The sequence below is a fragment of the Zerene cesonia genome, chromosome 7 (genome assembly GCF_012273895.1).
Source record: "Zerene cesonia ecotype Mississippi chromosome 7, Zerene_cesonia_1.1, whole genome shotgun sequence".
In the NCBI taxonomy this organism is placed as follows: Eukaryota; Metazoa; Arthropoda; class Insecta; order Lepidoptera; family Pieridae; genus Zerene; species Zerene cesonia.
The window spans coordinates 6,661,359-6,687,498 of record NC_052108.1 but is presented as its reverse complement, the minus strand read 5'-3'; the positions used below and the strand labels follow the sequence as shown (position 1 = coordinate 6,687,498).

At 32.8% G+C, this 26,140-nt stretch overlaps 1 protein-coding gene across 2 annotated transcripts; it reads right to left on the bottom strand.

Annotated features, from left to right (window-relative positions):
- Positions 1-83: 83 nt before the first annotated feature.
- On the bottom strand, positions 84-20,682 carry LOC119828309 (contactin-associated protein like 5-1). 2 transcript variants are annotated; one of them, XM_038350430.1, is made up of 30 exons: positions 20,466-20,682; positions 19,404-19,532; positions 18,634-18,847; positions 16,982-17,118; positions 16,326-16,477; positions 15,873-15,936; positions 15,184-15,468; positions 14,491-14,597; positions 13,482-14,096; positions 12,732-12,912; positions 12,331-12,448; positions 11,091-11,239; positions 10,160-10,362; positions 9,351-9,562; positions 8,106-8,320; positions 7,525-7,698; positions 7,065-7,290; positions 6,482-6,729; positions 5,897-6,325; positions 5,296-5,499; positions 4,759-4,976; positions 4,534-4,613; positions 4,244-4,356; positions 3,688-3,891; positions 2,583-2,767; positions 1,965-2,117; positions 1,562-1,678; positions 1,246-1,381; positions 565-668; positions 84-221 (listed from the first exon to the last, which is right to left on the bottom strand). In XM_038350430.1, the coding sequence occupies exons 2-30, from the start codon at positions 19,507-19,509 to the stop codon at positions 114-116; spliced, it is 5,457 nt and encodes a 1,818-aa protein (XP_038206358.1). In that variant the 5' UTR covers positions 19,510-19,532; positions 20,466-20,682; the 3' UTR covers positions 84-113. The 2 variants fall into 2 exon arrangements, with proteins under 2 accessions (XP_038206358.1, XP_038206359.1); XM_038350431.1 differs by having other exon boundaries at positions 12,331-12,442.
- Between the last annotated feature and the right edge of the window lie 5,458 nt (positions 20,683-26,140).

The following is a 26,140-nucleotide window of genomic DNA, read 5'->3' as shown; positions in this document are numbered from 1 at the left end:
GTGTAATGTGTATTACCGATTGAGACATTTTGTTAGTTCCCAAGTTTTTCAGAGGATATTATTGTAGAAATCAAACAACAATGCAATGTATAGGTACTATTTCTTTATTTTTCTTACGCATTGGTTGTTAATTCGATGGCGGTTTCTTCGTCAATTTTGTATGGAAGTTGTGTGAGTGAAGAGCGAATGTTATTGTGTGTTGGTTTAACTTCTTCTTCATCCTAGAACAATACGTGCATAATATCTACTTAAGCTTATTATAATTTAGTATTTATAATATTTGTTTTTTGCTAGTTGTATGGCCAATGAATGAATTTTGCTGACAATCCCTTTAATTATTATCATTATTATAGAGAAGTTTTAGAAGAGAATTGAATAGAGAAAGCTGTAGAGCTTCAACTCAAACAACAAACAAAAAATTTAATAAAAAATACAAATTTTCATGTATCACTAAACGTTCTATTGTTTATCTTTATGATTTACCTTTATTTTTTTCTATTACAATATAACTTATTACTTTATTGTAACCCATAAGTTGACTCTTATTTCTTCAAAATTACTTACTTCATCATTATTTGAGGATTCTTCAGAAGTGTCATCTTCTTCGTTTTCAGAGGGTTCGTCCTTTTCTTCTAAAGGCACCCACGCTATTTCTTTGTCTACCATATCTATTGGTTAATTTAAAATTACATTTTTTAAATACTTTTATTCATACATTTAGAAATATCTGATTATGAAAAGGATCTGATACAATAATACAAGAAAAAAGAAGATGTAAATTAAAAAAGTGAATGAAGAAAAAAGTTACGATTTTTAATTGCTTGAGCATTATCCGACAAATTAAGCTGTGTAGAATATAATGAATCTGGTTTTCAAAACGTTTTATATATGGGAGTCAATCACGCTTCGGCACGAATTGTGCCAGCTCGCACCGGGAAAGTATCTCACCCGCACAGAAGACCGGCATGAAATAGCAGTATGGTACTGTGTTTCCTTCTGTGAGTGGGGGAGCCGGAGGCCCGTTTCCTTAACTTCACCCTTCCCAGTCCTTTTCAGTCGTCATTCCTTTCCTTATCCCTTTCCCCTTAAAAGCGGGCAGCGCATTCGCAGGGCACTGCCTCTGCGAATGTTCATGGGCGGTGGTGAACGCTTACCATCAGGCGAACCACCTGTCAGGTTTACAAATTTTGCTTAAAGGTGAATTAACAAAGTCCAGTTGGTTGTTGGCCATTGAACACGATTTACCTCTAAACCGCAATGAGCCTCTCCTGCTGGGTGGTTTCTCTTCATTAGTTTCGACTATTATAGTTGGAACAACATCGATTACAACTCCATTAGATTTCTTGTCTGCTTCTACTTTATCAACGTCGTCTTTGTTTAACTGGAATATTTTGATTATTTGTTTCACGAGATCATTGAGGTAGTTTTGTTTCTTACAATTCCTGAGTGATTGATTATTTAATTAAACTATACAAACATTATGAAAGAAGATATGGAATCATTGTACTGAAACTGGCAGTTTGTCCTATCCGATAAAATTATTGTTTACTATATTTCTCACCTGCATAAACGACACACTGGGTTCTTGTAACTTTGTTGCCTTTTCTTTATTCCTCATTATGTTTTCATCCGTTTCCTTTTCTAATCGTAATTTGTATGCTTTCTGGGTTCTCCACATCTAATGCACATTTAAATTTAAATGCATATTTCGTTGCAAACGTATCACTCAATTTATGATATTATATTATTGCGTATTATTTACTGGTTTTATAATTCGAAATAATTGTCAAGTTTTTAAATACCGTAGACAGATAGATAACAAACATTCAAAAAGTAAGTTTAAGGTTGATGTACCATAAAACACATTAGTGGCTTTATTGCAAAGAAATCATACAATAGGTATCTACATATATAATCCTGTAAAAATTTTACTGACTATAAAAATAATAAAATATTAGACTCACATGTGATCCACAATAACAGAGGCCACAAACGAAAACTACGATGAGAGCAATGAATATTCTGTCAGCGCTTTCTTCCTCAGCGTCCGGCTGAGTGTGGCGAGAGTCGAACGGTATACGCGAGGGGGGGTCCTCTACCCATGTTTTGTCTACGCTCTGGTAAATGAGTAGTTCATTTATTTGGAAGTTATTAGTTTAAAAATTAAATAGTAAGGATTTCATTTAGGAAAAGACGAATAAAGTAAAAGTATTCAAAAAAAAAAAACTGGCAATAGTTATAACATGGGCCATAGGTCTAGACTATTTACATAAGTCATATGTCGAGATATTTGATAAGTCGGTGGTTTGAGTCCAGGTTAACGCGCAAGAAAGAAATGGATTTTTCAAATTATTGATGCTATGAGCTGATGATGATGAACAAAAAGCATAAAGAGCCTAGGAGTATAAATACAGGTATGCCTGAACCCTCGGGAACATCTAAGGTCTGATGGAAGAGCACAACGAGCCTAGTACTAAGCAGGCACGCTATCCAAATCTCACGATTAGGAAGCGGTCTGGTGATGATGCACAAAGAGCACAAAGAGGCTAGAAGTATGCTATGGTGGGCTATCCAGGTCTCACGATAAGGAAGCTGCCGTTGTCAGCGCCGAGCGGGTCGCGCTCCCACGCCTCGTCGAAGTCGCTGGAGCACTGCGCGCTGCGCACGCCGCGCGCGTTCACCGCGTTCACGGCGCCGTCCGACCGCGTGAACAGCATGTACTCCTCCAGCGGCTTCATGTCATACGCGTTAATGGATACGAGGATGTCTGCAACGGGTGCCGACTTGTGTGCGTTGTGCGGTGTTTGTGGTTTGTACGAATTTATATAGTAACAAGATATTTAATATAAAAAACCGACGAATACTTAAACAGCAAATCAATAGTTATAATATTATGATAGCTTATGGGCGATGATCGCTTACCATCAGGTGCATCGCCTGCTGTTTTGTATACAAAAATATATGTATTTGTCCTCTTTTTTTAATAGCAATAGAGACTAGTGGTCCTCGATGTCCTATAAATAGGTAAAATGATGTACCCACATTAACACTAGTTAAAAAAAGTGACGATCTCGAATCGGCAGTCTCGGCTCTGACGCTACATAAGACCGCGCGCACACATGCTTAATTATGTATTACTTTTATTTATGATAGATAACACATTTCCAAATTAGGTTATATCCTGAAGAATATGGAATGTTTTTTCTGTATTTTTTACTACTATGCAGTTAATTTTTTATTGAGTTAATAATCATGAGGCGGTATAAGGAACTACGTCATTGGCCATACCGGTGCGCTATCAATCTATAATTTTTAATATTTCTTTAATATATTAACAAAATGTATGTAATTAGTTAAAAAATATTCTCTATTTAAACCCTTAATACAAGTATCTTAGTATGGAACAGGACAGAAAAGTAATTTTCTTTAAGAAAATTCGTCACCAACTTCAAATGTATTTACCGTTTTTGGAACACGCACAATACATTTTCTCGTCAAACCAGTTGAAGAACATACTATACGTTTCTATGGTTTAATTTTTATGCGTATTATATCAATATTTTGACATAAATTGATTTCACATGACATGTAATGTTTTGAAAGGAATAATTTGTAAAAAATTATTTCCGTAAACTAAATATTCTTTTTATATTAAACACATTACATCAATTATTATAAAATACTTACTGGAAAGGCAGCCATTATATCCCTTATAAATCTTGAGCCTGGGATCAGAAGTATTAAGTCCCCCAATTTGGACCTCATTTGATCCCACATCGAATATCTCCCATAAACCCTGGGGAGGAAGCTTCTCCAGGGGGACTTCTATTCTATCTATGAGCAGTTTAGTCTCATGGTCTACTCGAGTGTAGTATACTGTGTGTCGAGCGCCTAAGAGAAAAAAAAAAAATCTGAACATTTTAGATGACGTTATCGTCATATGTGCTAAGAAAAGGTTTTAGTATAGATGATAAATATTATACTACTAGATTAATAACATATTTAGGACACATTTATTGTTAATAAGATTTGTCCAAACATTACAAAACCGCATCTAAATATAAATTGATTTTAGATGATAAAATATCAATTCTCTGTCTAAAATCATTTAATATATCAGATCGGGTTGAAGATCAAGTTAGTTAATAAAATGTTGTAATTAATTTTCGACTTCGGACATTCAATATTTAAATAAGTTATATGTATCTCTGGACCAAATAAAACCATTATATCTTTTACTTACCGTTCAAAAAGTTTCTGTTCTTAACCTCAGCTCCATAGGTAGCATCTTCTCGGTCCTCTTCAAACTTCAAGTAGCCATCTTGTGTTATTGCTACTAGTAAGTAATAGCTTCGTCTGAAATTTGGATTTTGCTCAATGTATGTGGGAAGAAAATGTTTATAGAAAGCAATAAATCTTTGCAATACTTTTGTTGGTGGTATAAAAATACTAATTAGGTATCTGTTTTAGTCACAACTTTTAAAAGATTTATTTTAGCGAGTCATACGGTCATTATTAAAATAGATGACTTACTTGTTTTCTGTTTGTACGAGCAAGAGTACTGTATTCTTTTGGCGAAGGTCGTTGCTCGAAAACGCTAATTTTATTTTTACCTAAAATACAATGTTTATGATGAAAATCTGATGTGGTACTTTGAAAATGCTGGTTTTTAAATCATATTGAAAATATTAAGTATTAAAAAAAGCAAAAAATTACAAAAATGCAAAAAAAAAAATCACTCGTACAAAATTTATTTACCGTATTTATAGTCTGTGGCAGCACAAATTTCCTCTCCAGAATGCTCTCCCCGTTAAAGTCAGCACCTTTCTCCTCCATACAATACTCCCCGAAGTAACTGGTCAGTTCACAGTCGCAACTACTCTCTTGGTTCGTGAAGTCTTCGGTACAAATGCCTCCATTTTTGCAAGGCTCTGAGTCGCACTTCATGTTGCATTCTGGTAATACTCCAGTTAGATCTGTTTTGAGGGGATTTTGGTTTATTATTGAAAATAAATTTATATTATTGTTTGCCTATTGCCTTGTTGTAGTAATTTTATATTCATGCCTAAGTCATCGTAAAAAGGGCAGTGTGTTAAGTATGCAATGAAATACAAAAAGATTATCCTGTAAAAATTAGGATATAAAAATATTCCTGTAAAATAGATTGCCTAAAATACTACTAATATACATAAGAGTTCAATGGAACTAATAATTAGTGTTGCATTATGATAAAATAATAAATTGGTAAAACATTAAAAGAAGATTAAATTGAAATGAATCTCCAAAGAATCTCACCCTGATCAATATTCTGCTGCGCTTTCTTGGACAAATCAACGACATGGTCCGCGATCTTGAGCCCTCTGACGCAGCCCACGTAGCCTCCTTGCGGCAGCAGAGTGGCTCTAGGAGCCAAGTGTAAGGAGTCACTATCGAAACCGCCTAAATTCATTTGGAAATAATCTGTCGGAGGAGCTGGAGGTCTTTGGGGACGAATCACCTCTAAAAATTTTGAAACTCGGTAAGCAAATATCGAATAAATTGGCAACAATCTAGCCCTGCTCGACAAGTGCAAGGGGTAAGTGTCGTTTGTTAGCGTTCGGAAGAAGTCCGCCGGTGGAACTGGTGGCCTCTGCGGGCGTAATACTTCTAGAATGGTGAAAATTATTTGTCGCAGAATGAAGTCAGTTTACCAGGAATTTTCTATTTATTAATCGTTTGGCAGATCAGTTGTTAGTAAGCAATTTTTTTTTTATTTTTTATATACACATTATGGTACATCATCAGAACAAGGATATGAAAAATTCGCTAATGCACACAAATACACATTAAAATGATTACGTACTTTACTCAAATTTCAATTTAAGTAATTTATATCAAAACAGATGTAAAACCTTACCTAAATCCGGATTCTTCCAAGGTTTATTAGTATAATTGGACAATAGCTTCGCCACTTTATTGACTGTTGTGTTTCTATCGTTAACATGCAGCGTCGTGCTGTTATCAGTTCTTATGATAGCTATTTGAACACTTTCCCCTTTATTGATATGCTCATAAGTGACATTCATTTCTACTATTTCGTCTTCATTATTGAACAAATATATGATTTCTGTGCCATTGTGAATGAATAGATGTATGAAATTATTGAGATTGTCATTTGCGTATAGAACGAGGGCGTTATCGTCGTAAGTTCTAAGATTCATTAGAACGTTTTCTACCATCATCCTTTTGAGTCTTGCTTTTTCTGCGTCAGTGGCATTGTCCACTAGGTAATTTTTCTTCAAGTAGGCTTCTCGTGTTTGGAATGTTAGCGCTTTTTCATTTATATCTGAAAGACAAATTTAATTGTTCTGCTCTTCAATGTATTTACAAAAAAATACTTGCGAAGTAAATAGCCAAAAAATTCATAGGCAATATATATATATTTTTTAACAATAATTTATATAAATCTTTTGCTATTGTAATCTTTAAATCAAAAACTCACTTTCTTCACAATGTTCGCCCAGATGGGCCCAGCGGTTCTTACAAATGCATTCATAAGTTGACCAAAGTTCCTTACAAGTCGCTTTATTCTGACAAGGGTTCGGAACGCAAGAAGGTTTACAATCTTTTATGATTTCAGACAAATGGACAGACATATAGCTGTATATATCTAGGATTTCGCCGTTCACAACCAAACCCCTGAAGCAGCCAATGAGACCTTGATTTACGGCAGATTTTTTAAGGTGCTCCCTGGAATATATTTTTAATAATATCAAAATAAGAGTTTTTTATTTAACTGTAACTTTAACTTAAAATTTTAAATACGGTTTTTTTCAATAAACAATTGTGTTTAGTTAAATATCTTACTGTACTTAAAATATTACATTATCTTGATACGCGATGTTTAAGAACATAGTCTGAAATCATTTAATAGATCTTGATAAATTTTTGGGGTTAAAATTGGGTGCATGATATTTTGATTAACAAAGTACAGAAAAGGAAAATAAAGCGATATGGTGATATATAATACAATTCAGGTAGTAAAGAAATGACCATTTCATTATAAAAACATGATTTATACATACGCAGTAGCACCTCCAATAAACATAGATCCTTCAAACGGTCCAAACTCTTCTTCTAGTAACAAATTGAGCATCTGATATTCCGTGTTTAGCATAAACCTAACGTGGTAGAAGTTATAATCGATCCAAATTTTGTGCCACTCTCCCCCATTCAGCTTTCTTTTAGAATTAATCACTAATTTCCTCGTCGTTCCAGTGTTCAATGTAAAGTTAAACGTTAACTCGTGTTCTAAAGTAGGGTAATAAATTAAAATTTCAGTGTAAAATTCTATAATTACATTGAATATAGATGATGCAATAACAGTATTATTTGTTTAAATAATGCACAATATTATAACATTTGTCTGATAAATTGAATGTGGAAACAATTGCCGAACGTTCATTATTGTTTCAAATGAAATACAATTTACATAAAATTTAATGTATTTATAAGGAAAGCATTTACAATTTCCAGATATCTTACCACTAGTTAATGCGACCATAAATGAAGGATAATTGGGTCGAATCGGTGGTTGAAACAACAATATAGCGCTGGTGCCAGTAGTTCTGAAACTGAAGGCGATATCCCCTTTCCTCCAACCCGGCACTTCTATATACGATTGTGACGTGGTAAATGTTACTACGTAGCGTTGAGTATCTGGTGTAATTGTTATATTATTGAGTAAACTTTAATGCTGTTTTAAATATAATATTACCTGACTTAGAGAAGGCTTGAATGATAAATTGGCAGAAAGGTACATTGGTAGAGCTAATTACTTTTGCGTTGTCAATTGCATATTTCAGTTGCATTTCAACTTGCAATTAATCAGAATCTTTAAATATTAATATATTAATTTTAAAATAATATTTTTTGCATTATGTTTCTTGATCAAATGATTGCCTATTGTTGTATTTTGTTCATTAGCTTTATCAATTATATTTGATTTTAGATATAACATTTATAGATTTATGAAATTCAGGAATAAAACACACACGCTGTTTAATCAATTTACATACGAAATATTAAAATATATTTTGATTTTTTACTTTTATCACCCAACTTACTAGTTTCAACACATTCTAAGGGGCCCAATGTAATCCTGCCCTGAGCTTCTTCAGTCAAGTCCTTCTGCTGTAGGAAGAACATTTCAGTGATTCCCAAACTCTTTGGATCTACGAGTGTGCCCTCATCTGAATGCCATTTGTTCTCATTTGCGTCACAATTGCATGATTGTGTTGGATTTACGCAAGTTGCGTTTACACCGCATGGGCAGTAACCCCTAAAATTTGAAAATAAATGTTTTGTTTTTGTTTTTGCCATATAATAGCATAAAATGCACTTTCTAAATCCCGCTTCACAAAAAGTGAGTTTTGCGTAGTTTGATTTAAATAAATATGAGTTATAGCATAAATGAGGGAATAAGCAATTTTTTAATTTTATTACCTGTAAAAGGTATATAAATGGAGCCTACATAGTTATTTGATACCCACTATTCAAATACTGTTCTCAGGTAAAGAAGTGGGTTTTAATAGATCAATTTTATTCAGCAGATTCATTTTTAATATTTTTGTATGACAATCAAGGTTTTTTTGAGGGTCACGACAGAAACATTTGAAGTCTTTTTGCCTTATCCTGTCTTTATTAATATGTGAGTAATTCTTTCAAAGGCAACAAATCGAAAATAATATTCCCTTTTAATGCAAAGTATACATAATACTTAATTTACATGATAGCTTTCGGAGACCTTTTAACTAAACCCTCGCATTTTGAAAGCGTAATGAGAACATTAGGTGATTAAACGGCGGATAACGATTCAATACTTTTTGTACATTTATTCTGACCTTTCCAAAACGTTTCAGACTTTCAAAAGTAATCGACCTTTGAAGCATATAAAGCTTTTTTTGTGTTTGAGAAATAACATAATTAATTAGAATTCAATTGCAGTTTGCAAATCGGTTGCTAATGACTCTGACAGTTGTGAAAACGAAAGTAATTTTTTGTATATTTGCATGCATCAAACGTTAGGTATTTTATTTCAAAACATTGTAATTTGAATTTATCTTGAATATTCTTTACGTCATATCTATACAATCTCTTTAGATATGCGTATGAGATAACAACATAATTAAAAATCTTACTAGTTATTTAACATTACTCTAAAAAAGCAAATCATTGTCCATCTACACTGAATTCAAAATAAAAACAGAGTACTTATATTTACTAATTAGATAACAAAATAAATGCGGACCTACAAACCGTGTAATTACTTTTATTTTATTTCTGTATTAAAGAAAAAACCGCCGACTTACCTTTTAACGTTCCCGATATAATCAACAGTATCGTTAGAAGAGGAAATAAACCAAGTAGCGCTGTGCAGTTCCAACGGCGCCATATTGCAATCGTACTTAATGTACTGTCGGCAAAACAACGAATGGGAAATAAGCTCTTGTAACATTTCCGCGGTGAACTCTCTGTATTTAATTTTAAAGCTGAAGTCTTGCCCCGATGCTGACCTTACATCCTGAGAATTTACGAGGAATGAAGAAAAGTCCGTGTGTGCAGGAAGCAATTAGTAAAATGGTTGTTAAGTACTTTGAAGCATATTTTATTATGTTTATTTTTTTGAATTTTTAGACGGAATGTAAAAATAATCTCTACGTATTAGTATCTAAATTTCAAATAAGTAGGATATAAACTAAGTATATATTTGTACTAAGTAAGGCGAAGTATTAATATATTGACTTCTTATTTCTCAAAATATGAATCAGTAGATAAAATCTAATATTACTTGTATGCCAACAACATTTCTAAAATCAAATGAGTATTATAAACTCTTATTTGGTATTCAACCGCCTCCTTGGTACAGTGGTTAACGCGTGAGCGTACAACCGAGGGGTCCTGGGTTCAATTCCCGGTGGGGACGCACAAAAAAAAATGTCTCGGTCTGGCACAACACAGAAGGTTGATCACCTACTTGTCAAAGTAGTATTTGTCTTGTTGTTGTGTTGAAACAGATGTACATCATCTACCCCATACCCCACAAGGGGACACGGGACTTCACTTCTATTTGGTATTCAACTATGTGTATTTTTAGTTTTAATCTCGATTGACTACTTACCACTTGGCTGGGTAGATTGTGTTCTACAACTGTAGTGGACGAATCGGCTTCTATTTGAAACTCGCATTTTACATGAGCCGGTGGAAACCTACCATTTCCATCTATATCTATGAGGTATACATCGTTCCTAGTGTAACCTAAGAGAGCTAGCTCTTCGCAGGTCTTCCTGAATGTTGCGAAGTGGCAGTTCTCGCCAATGTATCCTAGGTGCAGAAGATTTGGGGTTAAATTTAAACCAAACCTAAACTAATATTAAAAGGAAGCATTGCATGTTTATATTATTGTTAATGACTACTAGATCGTTTTCAAATATTCTTTCACTCTGAGTGATATGGGGCTGTATATGTCCCACAGGCGAAGCCGGGGTGGCCAGCTAATACTATAATTATTGACACGAAAGTTCATTCTAGATATTGGTAACGTGTTCAGGAGTGATTAGAATATTCATTAAAGATGTGAAAACATTGATGTTATTCCGTCTGTAGGCGAGATAAGCAAAATTTGATCTTGCATAGGTTACATGTCTGTTTGCTTATTCGTATTGACATACATATATTCATAATATTTGTTAAAGCTATATTAAAGATCATTGTTGAAATAGCATACGTAGAAAAGGTAGTAATTTTGTTTCAAAATCGGAACAAATTTAATATTAACTCAACTGCTAAAAGCGTAACAAACCTTGAATAGAAAACGTATTAGATTCCTAGTGACCGTTCAGGAGAAGTGCTTGTAAAGAAAAAATAATAAGTGTAAACTGCCCCATAGTAAGAAACATAAGATAAATTGCCCAACGAGGCGTTGTGCTAAAGACTCCTTAAGTCAGAAAAAGTTAAATCCAAGCAAAATTTAAAAGCTAACTAAGACTAAACACCTACAGAAAGCAACGGAAAAATTTCGACCACATTTTGACCTACGCCCTAGAACTTACCTGTATTATCACAGTTACATATGACCCTGTCTTCTCTGATAGAGCATATGCCACCATGTTCGCAAGTGTTGGGTCGAGTACAGGGGTCCACATAGCGACAGTCATCTATCGCCACTTCACCTACTACGCGCTCTGTGTTTATGACATATCTGTAGTGAATTGGTTGTTTTTAAATATTATATGTTACGGTCACACTCCGATAATGCTCATGAATGAAAAAACAGTTATGGCAAATCGTCGTAAGCCTTTATTTATTTAATTTATACTATAACACAAAATTTTGCAATGAGTATGTTTCAACAGTAAGCTAAAATTAAAAATATAATACAATATATGAAAAATAGAGGCATTATGCGTGATGGATTTTATTTTCTGATTTTGAAATATATTATTAAGTTGCCGAATCCTGTGGATTCAGACACCATTTATTTGACGGATTAAACTAAGTCGGAATATCACTATAGAAGTTATATTTTCCGAAAGAATTGCTTTAAAAATGCGGAAATAATTTGATCAGACCTTATTTATTGTATTTAAATCGTATCAGCGAAGTAGCTTAAAGTAGGCTGATTTAATCCAGAACGAGACATTAATTAAAAATTCAGCAATAAATTAAATGAAACATGTTTAAACTATAAAATAATTCAAATAAGCGAGACATAGTGCAAATGAAAACTCCATTAACTCGAAATTAGAATGCTTAATTTTAACCACGTTTTCGAAATTCCGATTGATATTAGTATTCCCGTGGGATATTGAAATTCACAACGCATGAGAGCAAAATTTTGCGTTAAAATACGTTTTATCGAGTTCATTGGGGAATGTATTTGAGTGATTAATCAAATTTTAGGTTAATCACTATCTCCCTAACGGTATCGATTTAAATAAGCGATCGTGTTTAACATAGTTTGATTTATTTTTTGAGATTTAACATTGGATAGATTTGTGATCTAAATGATGCACATATAGTTTGATATTTACAATTTTGCTAAAAATTTAATATTTTTTGCGATTCTCGGTTTTATTTCTTAAATGTCAGACAACTTTTTGTAAAACATTGTAAGATGACATTATGAGAATCTGCTTTATTTTTTATATTAATTTATTCTGTTGTATATAATAGAATGGCGTTACAAAGAATTTTATTTGAAATTAATTTTTAACTTCTTAATATAGGCATTTGAGGTTCTAAGTTCAATATCACTAAAAATACTTATTGTTAATAAATAATATTCCTTACCTGGGTTCTATAAGAAGTCCGTTGATTTTAATATTTCTCATACATCCAATTAATCCAAGATTAGCGGACTTCAAACCACTGCCAATCACAATTTTGTCTTGCAACTGAAAATCTAAACCTAGAGAAATTTGAGGCAAACAGAATTTATCATTTATTGACAAATAAAGATTATTCTATTTGGTTTTTAAAACCTATTAAATCATACATTTAACATATTATACATATAAGTACTTTTAGTGAAACCATATTAAAAAAATGATGATGGGTTTGCATGATGTCCTATTATTTGAAATAATCAAATTTTATTTAAATTTAAATCTCCCAATGATAATACAATATTCGGATTTAATCATAACCTTCAATTAATTTATTATTTGTGAAGAAATTTGAAAATCACTTACCAAACATTTGCGCGTGTTTATTATGATAGTCCACAGTGAGTTTGATTCTTCCTTTCCTATAGTCAAGCTCCACATTATGCCAGTCATTGCTAACGTTGAATTTAACCGACTTTAAAACCGTCACATTCTTACCTACGTCTGGTACTAGTTCAAATCTTATTTCCTCCTTTACCATTCTTACCTACAATATTACGTTCAGTATATTTTAGTGTATCTACGTTTTAAGGGTTAAAATTTTTCATTATTATCAATAAGTAATTATATGTGGCACATCGGATGAATTTTTTTTTTACTTTTGTAAGATGGAAAATTGGCAAAATTATTGCCAGAAACTGTGCTCATGATTGATATTAGGCGTATGAAAAGTTGTTAAGCAAATTAGTAGAAGTTATTTTATCTATTTATGATTGTTAACAGTTTTTTTTAATGTCATAGTCGGCAATGGAGCTGGTGGGTCGCCTGATGGTAAGCGCTACCATCGCCCGTGAACATTTGGAGAGGCGTAAAGGCCGATTGCAGACCTAACGCATGGATTGCCGGCTTTAAATTGAAAAGGATTGACGAGAGGAATAAAGGAAAAGATTGGGAAGGGTAAGGAAAAGGATATGGGCTATATTTCCATTGAATTTTTAATAAAACTTCAATGGAAATATAACAAATTCAACTGTAATCTTACAATTATTTCACTTGCATTTATAACAAACAAAACTTAAAGGAATCGTTTATTTGCAGGATTACGTAAGTTCTTACCTCAAAATATCCTTGTCCAGATGTTATCTGACTGTAAGCCAACACAGCCATATTCTTACTTGTTTTAAAATCAAATATTAAATTAATGCTATTACTGGTATTCAACGGCCACCAAATATGGGACGTCGCGAATGGATACGTTATAGGAATTACTTCAATGTCAATCTCTTCGAATTCAGGATCTAAAGCTCCAATATAATGAACCTTTGGGTTATTCTGTTTCAATTCATACAATATTGATACATCATTGTAATATACGTATTTAAGGTTTCCAGCAAAATTGTTAAACGACTTTAATCCTTTCATTTTATACAAATCTGGACCTCCACAAATATATATTTCTGGGTCAATACAGACGAATTTCGCATCGCCGGGAATTTCGTAAGTGGCACTTATATCGTCAAGATAAACGAAAACTTCTTTTTCTAATACAATAACTGTTATATTATGCCACTGGTTGTTATTGACTTTTTTGCCTAAGTAATCTTCCACTGGTCCGTCGCCTAGGTCAATTTGAATGGCTACTTTTTCTTGGTGTATCGAAAGAGCAATGTAATGGTGCTTATCATCTATTTGACCACTCGCGTAAAATAGCGCGGAATCGTCAAAACGTGTCTGCAAATTGATTGCCGTTTTATGATCGAAATATTGGAATGCTTTTAAGTGAACTTTAATGTGTGCTAATTTCATGCTACATATATGTATATAAAATTGATTTCATAGCATAATCATAAATTATGCAAAGGGGGCAAAAGTTATGTGATAAATTCGATATTAGCAAACTGGATCGCTGATTACATTAAAATTATTTTTTATCAAAATCAACTATTGCTTGATGTATATATATACATCTTATTATCAACTCTCAAAATGTAAACTACAGAAAACCTGATAATAGGTGAATCCATTTCGATAGAAGCATCTATTGTACTATTACAAGGTATGAATAGGAAGTAATGAATTAAACGACACCACTGGTATAACAAATCAATAAAATCGATGTAATTACCTTAAAATGCAAGCTAACCCTGGTATTGGTGGAATGGACACGGTCTTTCCAATCATACACCCGATAGGACACGTAACTGGAACCGCGCAACGTTAGTATCGTCGCCGCTGCAATAGTTGCGCAATTGTGATCGAAGTTACGTGGTGTTTAATGCATCTTAGCGGATGTGAAAGTGCTTTATTTTGTGAGTGGTGATTAATCGAACTTATTGATGATGCATTGAGGTTCGATATGGATGTATGGTAGCGTGTAGATAGGTGATGAAGGCATTTTTCATTGGTATATTTAGAATTTTAAACCTGATTTGTTTTTCCCATTTTTTCATAGTCTGTATCTTATTTATAAATTGTTTTTTTGACGGTACATAGTAATGAATTTTTTCAGACCGGTTTCATTAAATAGGCAACATAGAATTTCACTTACATATTGTATAATGTAATTGTTTTACGGAAACGATTTAAATTTGCATAAACACTTTCATATCCGTTAAAATTGCAATTTTGTTTTAATAAATTTCCTAATATAGAACACATTCTCAAAAAACAGTTTTATAAAGCAAATAAAATTACTTTTAAAATTTAAGCGTATAGTTATACTCATTACATTTTATTGATGTACATTATTCTCTTTCAAATTTACAACATGCAACATCCAACCTTTAACCCGCATAAGCACGCATAAACGATTACTTACTATAAACGTCGCACAGCTGTTCCTCATACAAAGTTCCGAAGCAATCGCACCTATATCCGTTATATTCATTGATACATCTGGAACCTTCGAAACAAAGGTTTTCTACGGTTTTGCATTTGTTAATGCATCCCTCTTTAACGTTTTCGTGTTTTGTTGCGATCAGTGGAACTATCGGTAGAAGGTCAGATGCAGCTTTGCCTGAACTTAGCACCATATCGCTAATGCAACCGACAAAAGATTCGATAATGTATTTCACGCCGTGAAGTTTTTCTTCGGAACTCAAACCTGAGAGACCATTTGTATGTTTGGTAGGATATTTATGTAACTTGTGACAATAGATTCAATTAAAGGCTTGTGATGTTGGAGACTTTAAAAACATGTTTATAATTTTTTATTAATGGGAATTTATTGTTTCAGCAATGAGCTGATAAAACCACTTTGGTGTCATTTAAATTAGGTAAATAAAAAAACAAAATAAAGTTAACGTAAATTCGAATGTCAATTTGAATATTATGTTCTTTAATTGAAAGTGAAGCATATGAGTATTATATTGTAAGATTTGAGGAATAACTTTGCGATATTTTATATAATCTGACATTTAAAAAATAATTTTTATTAATAAATTTATGTAGAATACATTTAAAATGTTGATCTGAACATTTATTTATTGTATATCTACAAATTCTTACCTCCAATAAGAATAACAGATGTTAGATTGTCCGTGATTCCGTAATTTGTATCAAAGCTTAGACCCTGAAATAAAATGTAAACAATTTTTATTATTTACAAAGGGCAATGTAATTTTGTAATATTGAAACTTTCTTTTTTATCCTGATATTTGCGACGTGAACAGATTAAGATAGCTTTGTGTAATAAAATGCAGTCTATGTTACTTGGTAAATGGCAAAAAATTGTTTTTAAATCGCACCAGCAGTTTTTAGGTTCCCCTACATACAAAACTAATTCTCTTCTCTTTATAAGATCCTTCTTAGCCGTACACTTTTGGCAGAGTGGTCGTGACTTAGGTGACAGTGCTGTATATCTCCTATATATTGTGATAAATTTTTCTGTTTGTTTCTTACAATGCATTTCTGACGATCAATAGCGTTGAGGGCATAATATTAGTGTAGATAAAAACACACCTTCAAATACACTTCCTCCTTCAACTGATCGACTTTAGCAATAAGTCTGGCCCCATGCACATCTATAGTTACCACCACGCTATGCCACTGGTCTCTATTCAAGGCTCTGCCTACCGTTACTGATGTTAGATGCTTGCCGAACACATGCACCACTGGAAGTTTTAATTTGTTTGTTTAATATTTATCTTTTGACTGATTGTAAAATAATAAATAACATAGGTAGATATGTGATATTTTAAAGAACTTGAAACTAAACTAGTGACTACGATAAGTATATGGCTTTTCAGAAAGCGCGGGTAGATTTAAGTGGCTTGTGGTGGCCATATCGTCTGAGTGACATCTGTCAAAAATATTGTATTTTATTCCGTCACTAATATCAAATTAACACGCCAAGTTAACAATCGTACGTTTCTACCTAGATGCTTGGTTATCATATGTATCGATTTCATAATTTTTATGAGTCATTCGTTAAAAGACGTACATTTTGTTAATTTAAACACACTAAAATTGTTTTAAACAATTGCTGCGTAAATCATAGCCAAAACAAATTTGTTGTCATAGACTAAAATTTATTTCGGCATTAACGAAGGTCCAATCAAGCTTATGAAATAGTAATAAGTAATGAATACAACGTTTTCATTATTAGCATATCTTACCTTTAAGTTCTCCCTTTTCTACAATTACATATAACGCATATGGTTGCATCTTAAAAACGGGATTTTTAACGTTGTGATAAACTAGAAGGCCGTGGGGAAGCCTTGTACGGAATTTAAAAGATATTTCTCTGCATAATCTGAAAAATTCATATGACGTAAAAATGTTTGAATAACACCACCCAAGGCCATATTTAATTAATACTTTTTTTGCCAGACATGTTTTTGCACCACAGACATTAAAGTAGACACAATAGTGAACGGCTTTGTCTCATAAAGGAAAAAATTGGTTGAATTTGAAAAAATTGGTTTGAAAAAAAAATACATGTGTTTCAAATGGGTGTGTGTCCTTTAATACAGATGTATTTTCAATTTCAAAAAAGGAGGAGTTTATCAATTCTAATGAAAGTTGGCGCTTGCCATGAGGTCCCATTAATTTTTGATCTGTTAAGTTCATAAATACTGTTTACAAGGACTTACAAAACATAGCAACACAGAGAACAAAGATAACCCACTTATATATCAAATTATTGTATTAAATGAATATCAACAACCCACCAAATAGATTAAATGTAAATTTGAAACTGGATTTCGTTATTCTTTCAGACTATGACGCGATTTCACTCATACAGTGCTCATATTAAGATCAAAGGTTGAGCATCAAGGCTGACTTATCTAACATTTCAACAGCTTAACGACATAAGTGCACCATATATCATGTGGATAGCAAATGGTAATACATCACAGTAATTTTTATCCTCAATTTCATAGTCAGTTGTTCTAGATTCATGAAAATGTCGCTGTACATGTGACAGTTGCGATATTACGTAATAATGTTCTTAATACATAAATAATTGTATGGAATACGTATTTTAAGGGCACTTTCATTTCAGTTGCTTCGAGTTTTATTTTTGAAATATCAACTTCGTTAAATTAAAATCTCTACTAATCCTACTATCCTGCTAGTCCTACTAGCTCTACTAGTACATATTATAAATGCGCAACTTTGTAAGGATGTGTGTGTCTTTGTTGCACTTTCACGCAAGAACTGCTGAACCGATCGCAATGAAATTTGGTACGTAAACAGCTGGACAACTGGAATAATATATAGGCAACTTTTTATCCCAATATTCCTACGGGATACGGACTTAAGCGGGTGAAACCGCGGGGCGCAGCTAGTATATTATAAATTCAAAGGTCTCTCTGCCCGTCTACTTCCATTTCATACCTAAATCAATGAACCGGTTGAGATTAATTTGGTACGAAGATAGTTTAAGATTCGGGAAAAGTCATGGGATAGTTTTTATCCCGGAAATCCCGCAGAACTATGTGTGTGCTTTCATCTCTTCCTTTGTCTACACGGACGACGACGGGGGCGGAAAGTTGGTTAAAAATAAAATGAGAAATCTTTACAACATTTAATATCATTTACTTTGTGAAGTTGATATCATAGTGCAATTAAACGTTGGCTAATTTCTAAAATACATTAAATAATTTGATACATTTTTTAAATATATAGCATAACACGACCATTTTCTAAAATGAAATACATAATTAATTAAAGTAATTATGCAATATTTTAAATCTTTTACACACAATGCAATCAGAAGTGATATATAAACATTTATAACTAAAAATCATAAGCAATAACGTACCTTAATTGGAATCTTTGTATGATGTCCCCATCAAGTTGAATATAGGTATTGTCTTTCGCGAACATGAATGTCTGGTGATGGCCTGACTCCGCGAAGGTGAGGTACCTGTCCCTGTTACTGGGGGGAACGGGGGGAATGGCTGTTGCGTAAGTGTTTGATACTGTGACTGTAGTGGGGGAGGGGGTTGGAGGGGTTACGGTAGTAGGGGGTACCACTAGGAGCGGCATGGAAGGTAGGCTATATTTATTATTTGTTTTATAAATATGTTTATATAAGAAAAATTAGCTGTGCTCTGACTTGCTTCGCTCTGATATCTAATAATTGTGGATGAGAAATTTCATAAAATACATAAATACAATGTTTGAAGCAAAATTTTAGCTCTTTTATTTTTTTTAGTTTAGTGTATAACGTAAACTTACATAAAAAGCAATAAGCATGTTTTAATAATCGTAACAAATTATATATGTAAAAATGATTAATTATTATCAAAAAGAATATTATAATGAAACAATGAGAAAGTTATAAGTGAATTGAATTTTGTAAATTATTTAATTAAAATTAGTAGTTCATGTTTCAATTAATATTTTGTTTGATATGGGGATGAGTAATTTTAAATAATCTCATTGTAAAAAGAGATTATGTATTTCAATATATTTCAATGTAATGCATTATAAGGAGTATATAGTATACACATGCACATAACTGAATGCTAAGAAATAAACGGTACGTTTGATGTCCTAAGCTGTCGAAAATAACTTATTGGCTGTTACCTTTTTCTTCAGATCCTATGTCTACTGGGAGACTGGTGTCAATATCAGCTATTCCATATAAAATCAACATTAAGATGTACATTCCTCGTCTGTCCCGTAATCCCATTATTCTCTTGTAATATCATTTATCTGTAAATTTTAAATTTAACTAAAATCTATGTTTGGAGTTAACGATCATTTGCTTCCTTTATTTTATTTCTCAGAAGTATATAATCTTTACATGTTATATGCAATAAACTTCAGCGATATCGTTATGTTTAATATTTATACATGTCCTTTTCTCACGGAAGCTGATAGCTACGTAAACTTAGCTATCTCAAGAAATAATTCCATGTGATTAGGGCCCTAATTTGTTTAAAATATCGTCTTCCACTCTCATCCAGAGCTTTTAAAACGGTTTAAATGAATTTAAACCCTTTGCTCTTTTCCATAGAGTGGATATTATTTTTCCTTCAATTTTAACATAGGGTATAGAGCGGAAATACAGAATCAGAGTGAACACACACAGGGACATGTTGGCTGATCCACGACCAGTTTACGATGACCTAGCTCGTCCATGTCCTCTAAAATTAAATGTTTGACTGTGCAGAAATTTATAGGAATGCGAGAGGTCAAGTGTGTTTGGTTGGTGAGTGCACTTAAATTGGCTCAAGTAGCCGCATCGTTTCAAGACGATTTCGGGTTGACACATTGGTTCTGAATGTGATTTGAACTGTGTAACTAAAATTGCTTGTTATTAACGATGCGCATTTTTTTTTGTTTTAGGAGATTCGAATAATGTAAACAATGTATTATGATGAGTAATTTTTTTTTAAGTTACAATACTGAATATTGTCTGAAGATTAAAATTAATAAAATCATGATATATTTTCAGCTTTATTTGTAGTATAATTTTGTAGTATTCCAAACGGTGAAATAAAGGTTATAAATATTTGGGGTCGTAGGTACTGAAGTTTTTAAATCTTTTTCACCGCTTAATCTTAAGTTAGCATAAGAATGGGATATGTGCCGTGAACACCAAAATATTATTTGTAATTTTTAAAAATATGGCTTTTTACTTACGTTTTCCAATACGATGACTTTAATTCCTTCAAAAAGTATATATAAAACACATTTAAGAAATGCACTCACACACCTAATTTAATGCCAACGATTAATGCGATTTGACATTTAAAATTTTCCCGCGTATAATTTTTTTCCACAGATGAAAAGCGCGCGTTTGTTTTTTTTTTTATTTATGAGGCAAGGACACGGGTAACGCCTCCCTAGTGAAACGTGGCGCACTGAGGCGACGTTAACAGTACATAATGACACCTACAATTTGTCCTCGTGTGTCAGACCCATTGCCGGCCTGAGGGTACACTAGCGAAGAGATTGAAACGAGATAATCGCAAATATTGTTTAATACAATCCTTAAATTTCTTTAAAACGATTATATTTTAAGATTTTGGATTTGGAAATTAAAAGTCATTTTATTTATTTATTTATTTATTTATTAATAATGAATTTCCAACAAAGGACACAGTTCACATTTTCAAAAAAGCCTGCCACATTCATAGATTACTGCACCTTCAATTATAGGAAATTACAACATTCACGTTAACGTCAAGTGTGATAGAACAATAATAATATTAAAGAATTAACAAAACAAAAACTTTGTGTGATACATTAGTTAAATTAAAATTATATAATACAATTTTAAGTTTTTAGTGTGAGAAAATTTATGTTAATATATATATCATTGTATCCTGTTTGATTTGGCACATTATTATTATGCCCAAAATATTGAGAATTACTTCCATTGTATTATTAGAGGTTGGGCGTAAAAAACAATACCGTAATTTACTAAAGTGTAATCAAAAAAATATAAAACAATTTTTCATAAAATCATTAATATTACATTTTTTAATATAGTTAATTAAGAAAAAGTATTGAAAGTCCAATTTCGTTTACAGTAGTGGGAATTTCCAATGATTTTTTTCAATCCAATGTCAGATTTTTTACCATCTTTAACTACTTTCTTCTGTGAATAATTTGAGTTGATTTATTTTATTCAATTTAAGTATTCAGGACCATATACCGAATTAAGACCAGGTATCTATTATTTATCTACGGAACGCAAAGTCTACACGAGCGTCCTTCCTCATTTTGATAAATCGGTAAAAATGCATGTGCAGTCCATTTGATTAATTAGGCATATTGACCGAGCTGTCTGACACGTCTTACTTAATTGGCAATGAGGGCCAATTTGATTGAATTCTGCGCACTGCAGAATTCATTGCGAGTAGCTACGAAAACTTTATTAAAGGTCAACAAGTAATGGTATTAAACCTGAAAATTATACAGCCGTCGTAAAAGCGTAGGTGATGAATAAAATAATACTAGTTTGTAGGTTAAAAAAATAAGGCATAACATTGCTATATATATTTAGTAGAGGTTGTATTTGTTTGACGTGATATATTTATATATCTACTATCTACTATCAGTTTTTATATTGAATTATTTTTTATAAGATTATTTATTTTACATCTGTTATTATAAAGGTTCTCTTTTTTCTCTGTAACCAACTTCAGATTGTTATCGCAATGTTGTGAGTGCATAACCCATTAGCTACCGTTGTGTCTTATCATCATGCGTGTTGCATCCGCTATGTTTTCATTTTATAAACTACGTAATACTACGAAGGCACTACATAACATACCCTTCAATTAAAAGTAATAGACACTTTAGTGAAAGCAAATTATGTACTAAATGTATGTATTTTATAATTTTTATGAATTTATTGTTTCCCCCCGTTGTACTTCATGTCTACAGGCTAAAACACTTAAAAAAGTAATTTTCAGCTCAATGTATTCGCCCTTCGATCTTACAAAAAAAAAAAACTAAATGAAAAAGTGAACAAATAAAAGTACAACGAGACATGAAAATTAAATAATTTCGTTACGTGACTGTATTTATCGAGTTACGAAATTATCGTGAAGTCGTCGTCAACGATCATTATTTACAATTTTTTGCCGTATTGTTGTCTTTATAGCGCCTGAGACTCATTCATCAACTTTCCTAACCATTCTTCCATTTAGTAAGTAATTATGTACGCTTTCATCGATATAACTGCATAATATTGTTTAGGCAATATATTTCGTGACGTTATTGACTCATGTCGTCGTGTTTAATTGACATGTTTAGACATTTGATATATTGTCGACAGAGTATATATAGTATGGTATGTTATAATATTATAATCAATTAATGTTGTGCTTAAACTGGCGAATGAGAAAAGCGAGTAAGTTAATGGTATGCACTTTGAGCCAAATGAGACAAATCCTACTAATATTAAAAATGCGAAAGTTAGTAAGGATGTGTGTGTGTTTGTTGCTCTTTCACGCAAAGACCACTGAACCGATTGCAATGAAATTTGGTACGTAGACAGCTGGACAACTGGAATAACACATAGGTGACTTTTTATCCCCATATTCCTACGGGATACGGACTTACGCGGGTGAAACCGCGGGGCGCAGCAGAAAGGCGTAAATTATTTTTTTTTTTGCTAATTTTATCTTACTGGCTCACGCTGAAAGTATGAGATTAAGACTAATAAATCATGGTCGTGAGTTAGTATGCAATAAAGTATCAAATCAAATATTCGGGTGTGAAGTGACAGTAACAACTAACTCGTTAGCACCTCTGATATCATTGGAATTATTCCATTGAATGTTGAATAAATTCGTTCATTAGCGTGTTGAAGGTTGTTTATTTCTATAGCTAGTACATACTCGCATTCTAGCTATTTTATTCTTTATATTTTGGGCAATGAAAAATGTTTAAAATTTAATAATTTAATTAAATAGTAACAGATAAAGAATTTACTATGTACAATACCGATCTGCTAATATCTTGCTATATGTCTTCACTAGATCTTTTATGTTAGTGTTGCAAAGAAGCAGACCAGAGAAAAAGGATTTCTGACTTAATGCTAAGCGACCACCTCCGCCCACTTTAAGGTTTAAGGCATATATAATATATTGAAAAGGGGAATAAAGGAATGAATACAACGTTTCCCCACTTTGCACGAAATATAGCAGAATTCCCATGCAATAATTTGGCGACGATCTTATGTGCAGCTTACCGTGCGAATTGACCCAATTTGGGTCGAGAAACTCCCGCTTATATTTGTAAAATGTTCCAAGAGTACATAATTAGTCTATCTAGAGTTCACTCACTCTCTCTCTTATAAGGCACCACTCCATCAAGAGTTTCGTGTAAAAGTCCGTGCTGCCCGATAAAATCTAAATCACGATGATGATTGATTGTCAGTTAATGTGAATGTAATAAACTGTTAAACTGTTATAACGAAATCTCAAATACCGCTTACCTATAATGCAAAATATAAATCATAATATATGCTTATATAGTATAAAAATGAAATTTTGCAACAAGTTTCTAATTAGCAGACTTGGGTACATCTTATGACAAACTCCCTGAATAGAAACGAATTCAGCAAAAGAGCTTGGGGTGAAGGGTGACTAAGGGCTTGTATTGTATACATTTCAAAATAATACCATTTAACTATATCTTTTTCATATTCACATAAAGCAATATATTGTCAAAGGCAAAGGAAATAAATGGATCGTCTGAACCTTAGTTTATGAGTAAGAGTGCAAATTTGCAGACAAATACCAGACAAAACCATACGAATATCATTACGTAACCAATAAAAACCATCGCATGGACGAGGTGGTGAATGGAGGACAGTTGTTTATGTCGCATGTTTCCATTGTCTCGCGACATTTTCCAAGCGATTCTTTAATTCAGTATTAATTTTACTTCACGTTGTCCTTAGTTCATTTAAATTAGGATAATCCTTCCTACTAATATTATAAATGCGAAAGTTTGTAAGGATGTGTGTGTGTTTGCTGCTCTTTCACGTAAAAACTACTTAACCGATTGCAATGAAATTTGGTACGTAGATAGCTGGACAACTGGAAAAACATATAGGTAACGATATTCCAACGGGATACGGACTTACGCGGGTGAAACCGTGGGGCGCAGCTAGTTGTGTAATAAAATCTGTTTAATGTAAAGATTATTTAATGATTATTAATTTATAAAGTACATCATAGGTATATCTGTAAACGCTATGTTACAAACTGTATTTGCGAATATACGCTACTTTCCTTTTGACTTTCGCTTATAACTTAAAACAGCGTAAAACAACATTAATTAAGTAAAATATTGGTTCTATCAAGAAATCTACGAGATTCATTGAAAAAATTGCCAATATCCAGTAAAGATAAACAACGAAAATATATTAAATTTTGGACAAAGTGTAAGATTGATTTATTTTTTCTTTTTCATTATTTCTTAATAATTATTATTTCGTATTAAGTAGATACAAGTTCTAACTTGATTCAGTATTTGCACAATATAGTATTAATTAATGATTAAAATTAATTAACTAAGTAGGAATTATAGTATAATGTCCAATGAATTAATGAGAAAGAAAGAAAGAAAGAAACATTTATTTGCAAAAAATTAATTAGGATGGAGTGAATACAGAATTTATTATTTACTTTGCAGTTCAGTCAAGTACGCTTCGGCATGAATCGGACTAGCTCGGATCGGGGAAAAAACAAAACTCACTTAAGTTAGTCGTGATATAGCAGCATGCAAATCCTACTGCTTTTCCTTCTGTGAGTGATCCCGCCGGAAGTCCGTTTCCTTTTCCTCACGCTTCCCATTCCATTGCTTTATTCTTGTTGTCAACCTTTCTTTATCCGTTCCCCTTAAACGCGGGTATCGCAATTGCAGAGGTCTTATTATCAACTGCTGTCTGGCCATTAACTGGCGAATATTCAGGTAAGAACGAATACCTGTTTACCAAAATCACATATTACAATTACAGTTATTACGTAACCACAACTAATCTACAATATCGTGTCGTACCGTGCTTTATCGTGTCCTACACGGTAATGGAAACAGTCCCGTTTGACGTACGTTGACCGGTGGCGGATGTGATGCCGGCACCCACTATCGGTGCTCATCCACTGTTACAATCGACCCACATCCAACATGGCCGACTGGACAGTGCTAGGTTTCAAGCAACACAAAGCAACAATGCTATTGTTTATGGAATATAACAAAAGTTATTTAAATTAAATTAGATGTTGGTTATATATGTACCTACTCTTTGTACTGACATTGACGAGAGGTCAGCGGAATTTTAATATTTTTACCTGTTTATATTAATAATGGAGTAAAATATTCCTCTGCGTAAGTAATTAAGAAAACGTCTAAGATTTTTAAGCGCGAGACTGCAAAGAATCTTGTATTGTTTAATATTTATGAATTCTTTACAATCATTTTATGGAAAAATGATAAGAAATTAATGTCTAATCACACCTTATTATTTATTGAAGCTATTATGACAATGAAAACCGAACCTCATAAACTCTTTTATTGTAAAGACAGTTTTAAATTAATCACTGTTTTTTAATGAAAACTTCTTAGGCCGCTTTGAGCGTCTCTCTATTGCGTCATCAACAAGTAAATAGTATTTTTTAATGTCATGCATAAGGAATGGAGCTGGTGGGTCGCCTGATGGTAAGTGCTACCACCGCCCATAAACATTTGGTGAGGTGTAAGGTTGATTGTAAACCTAACACCTCTACAAATGGATTGTCGACATTAGCTAAAAAGAAAAGGACTGGGAAGGGTAAGGATATGGGCCTCCGGCTCCG

Bases quoted from the DNA above. Each gene is read 5' to 3' on its own strand.
- LOC119828309 (XM_038350430.1), bottom strand. From the start codon at position 19,509: ATGGGATTACGGGACAGACGAGGAATGTACATCTTAATGTTGATTTTA. The intron at 2,768-3,687 runs GTAAGTATTTTA...CACCCGTTGCAG, and splicing joins ATATAATGGCTGCCTTTCCA to ACATCCTCGTATCCATTAAC. The intron at 2,118-2,582 runs GTGAGACCTGGA...CTCATTTACCAG, and splicing joins ACAACGGCAGCTTCCTTATC to AGCGTAGACAAAACATGGGT.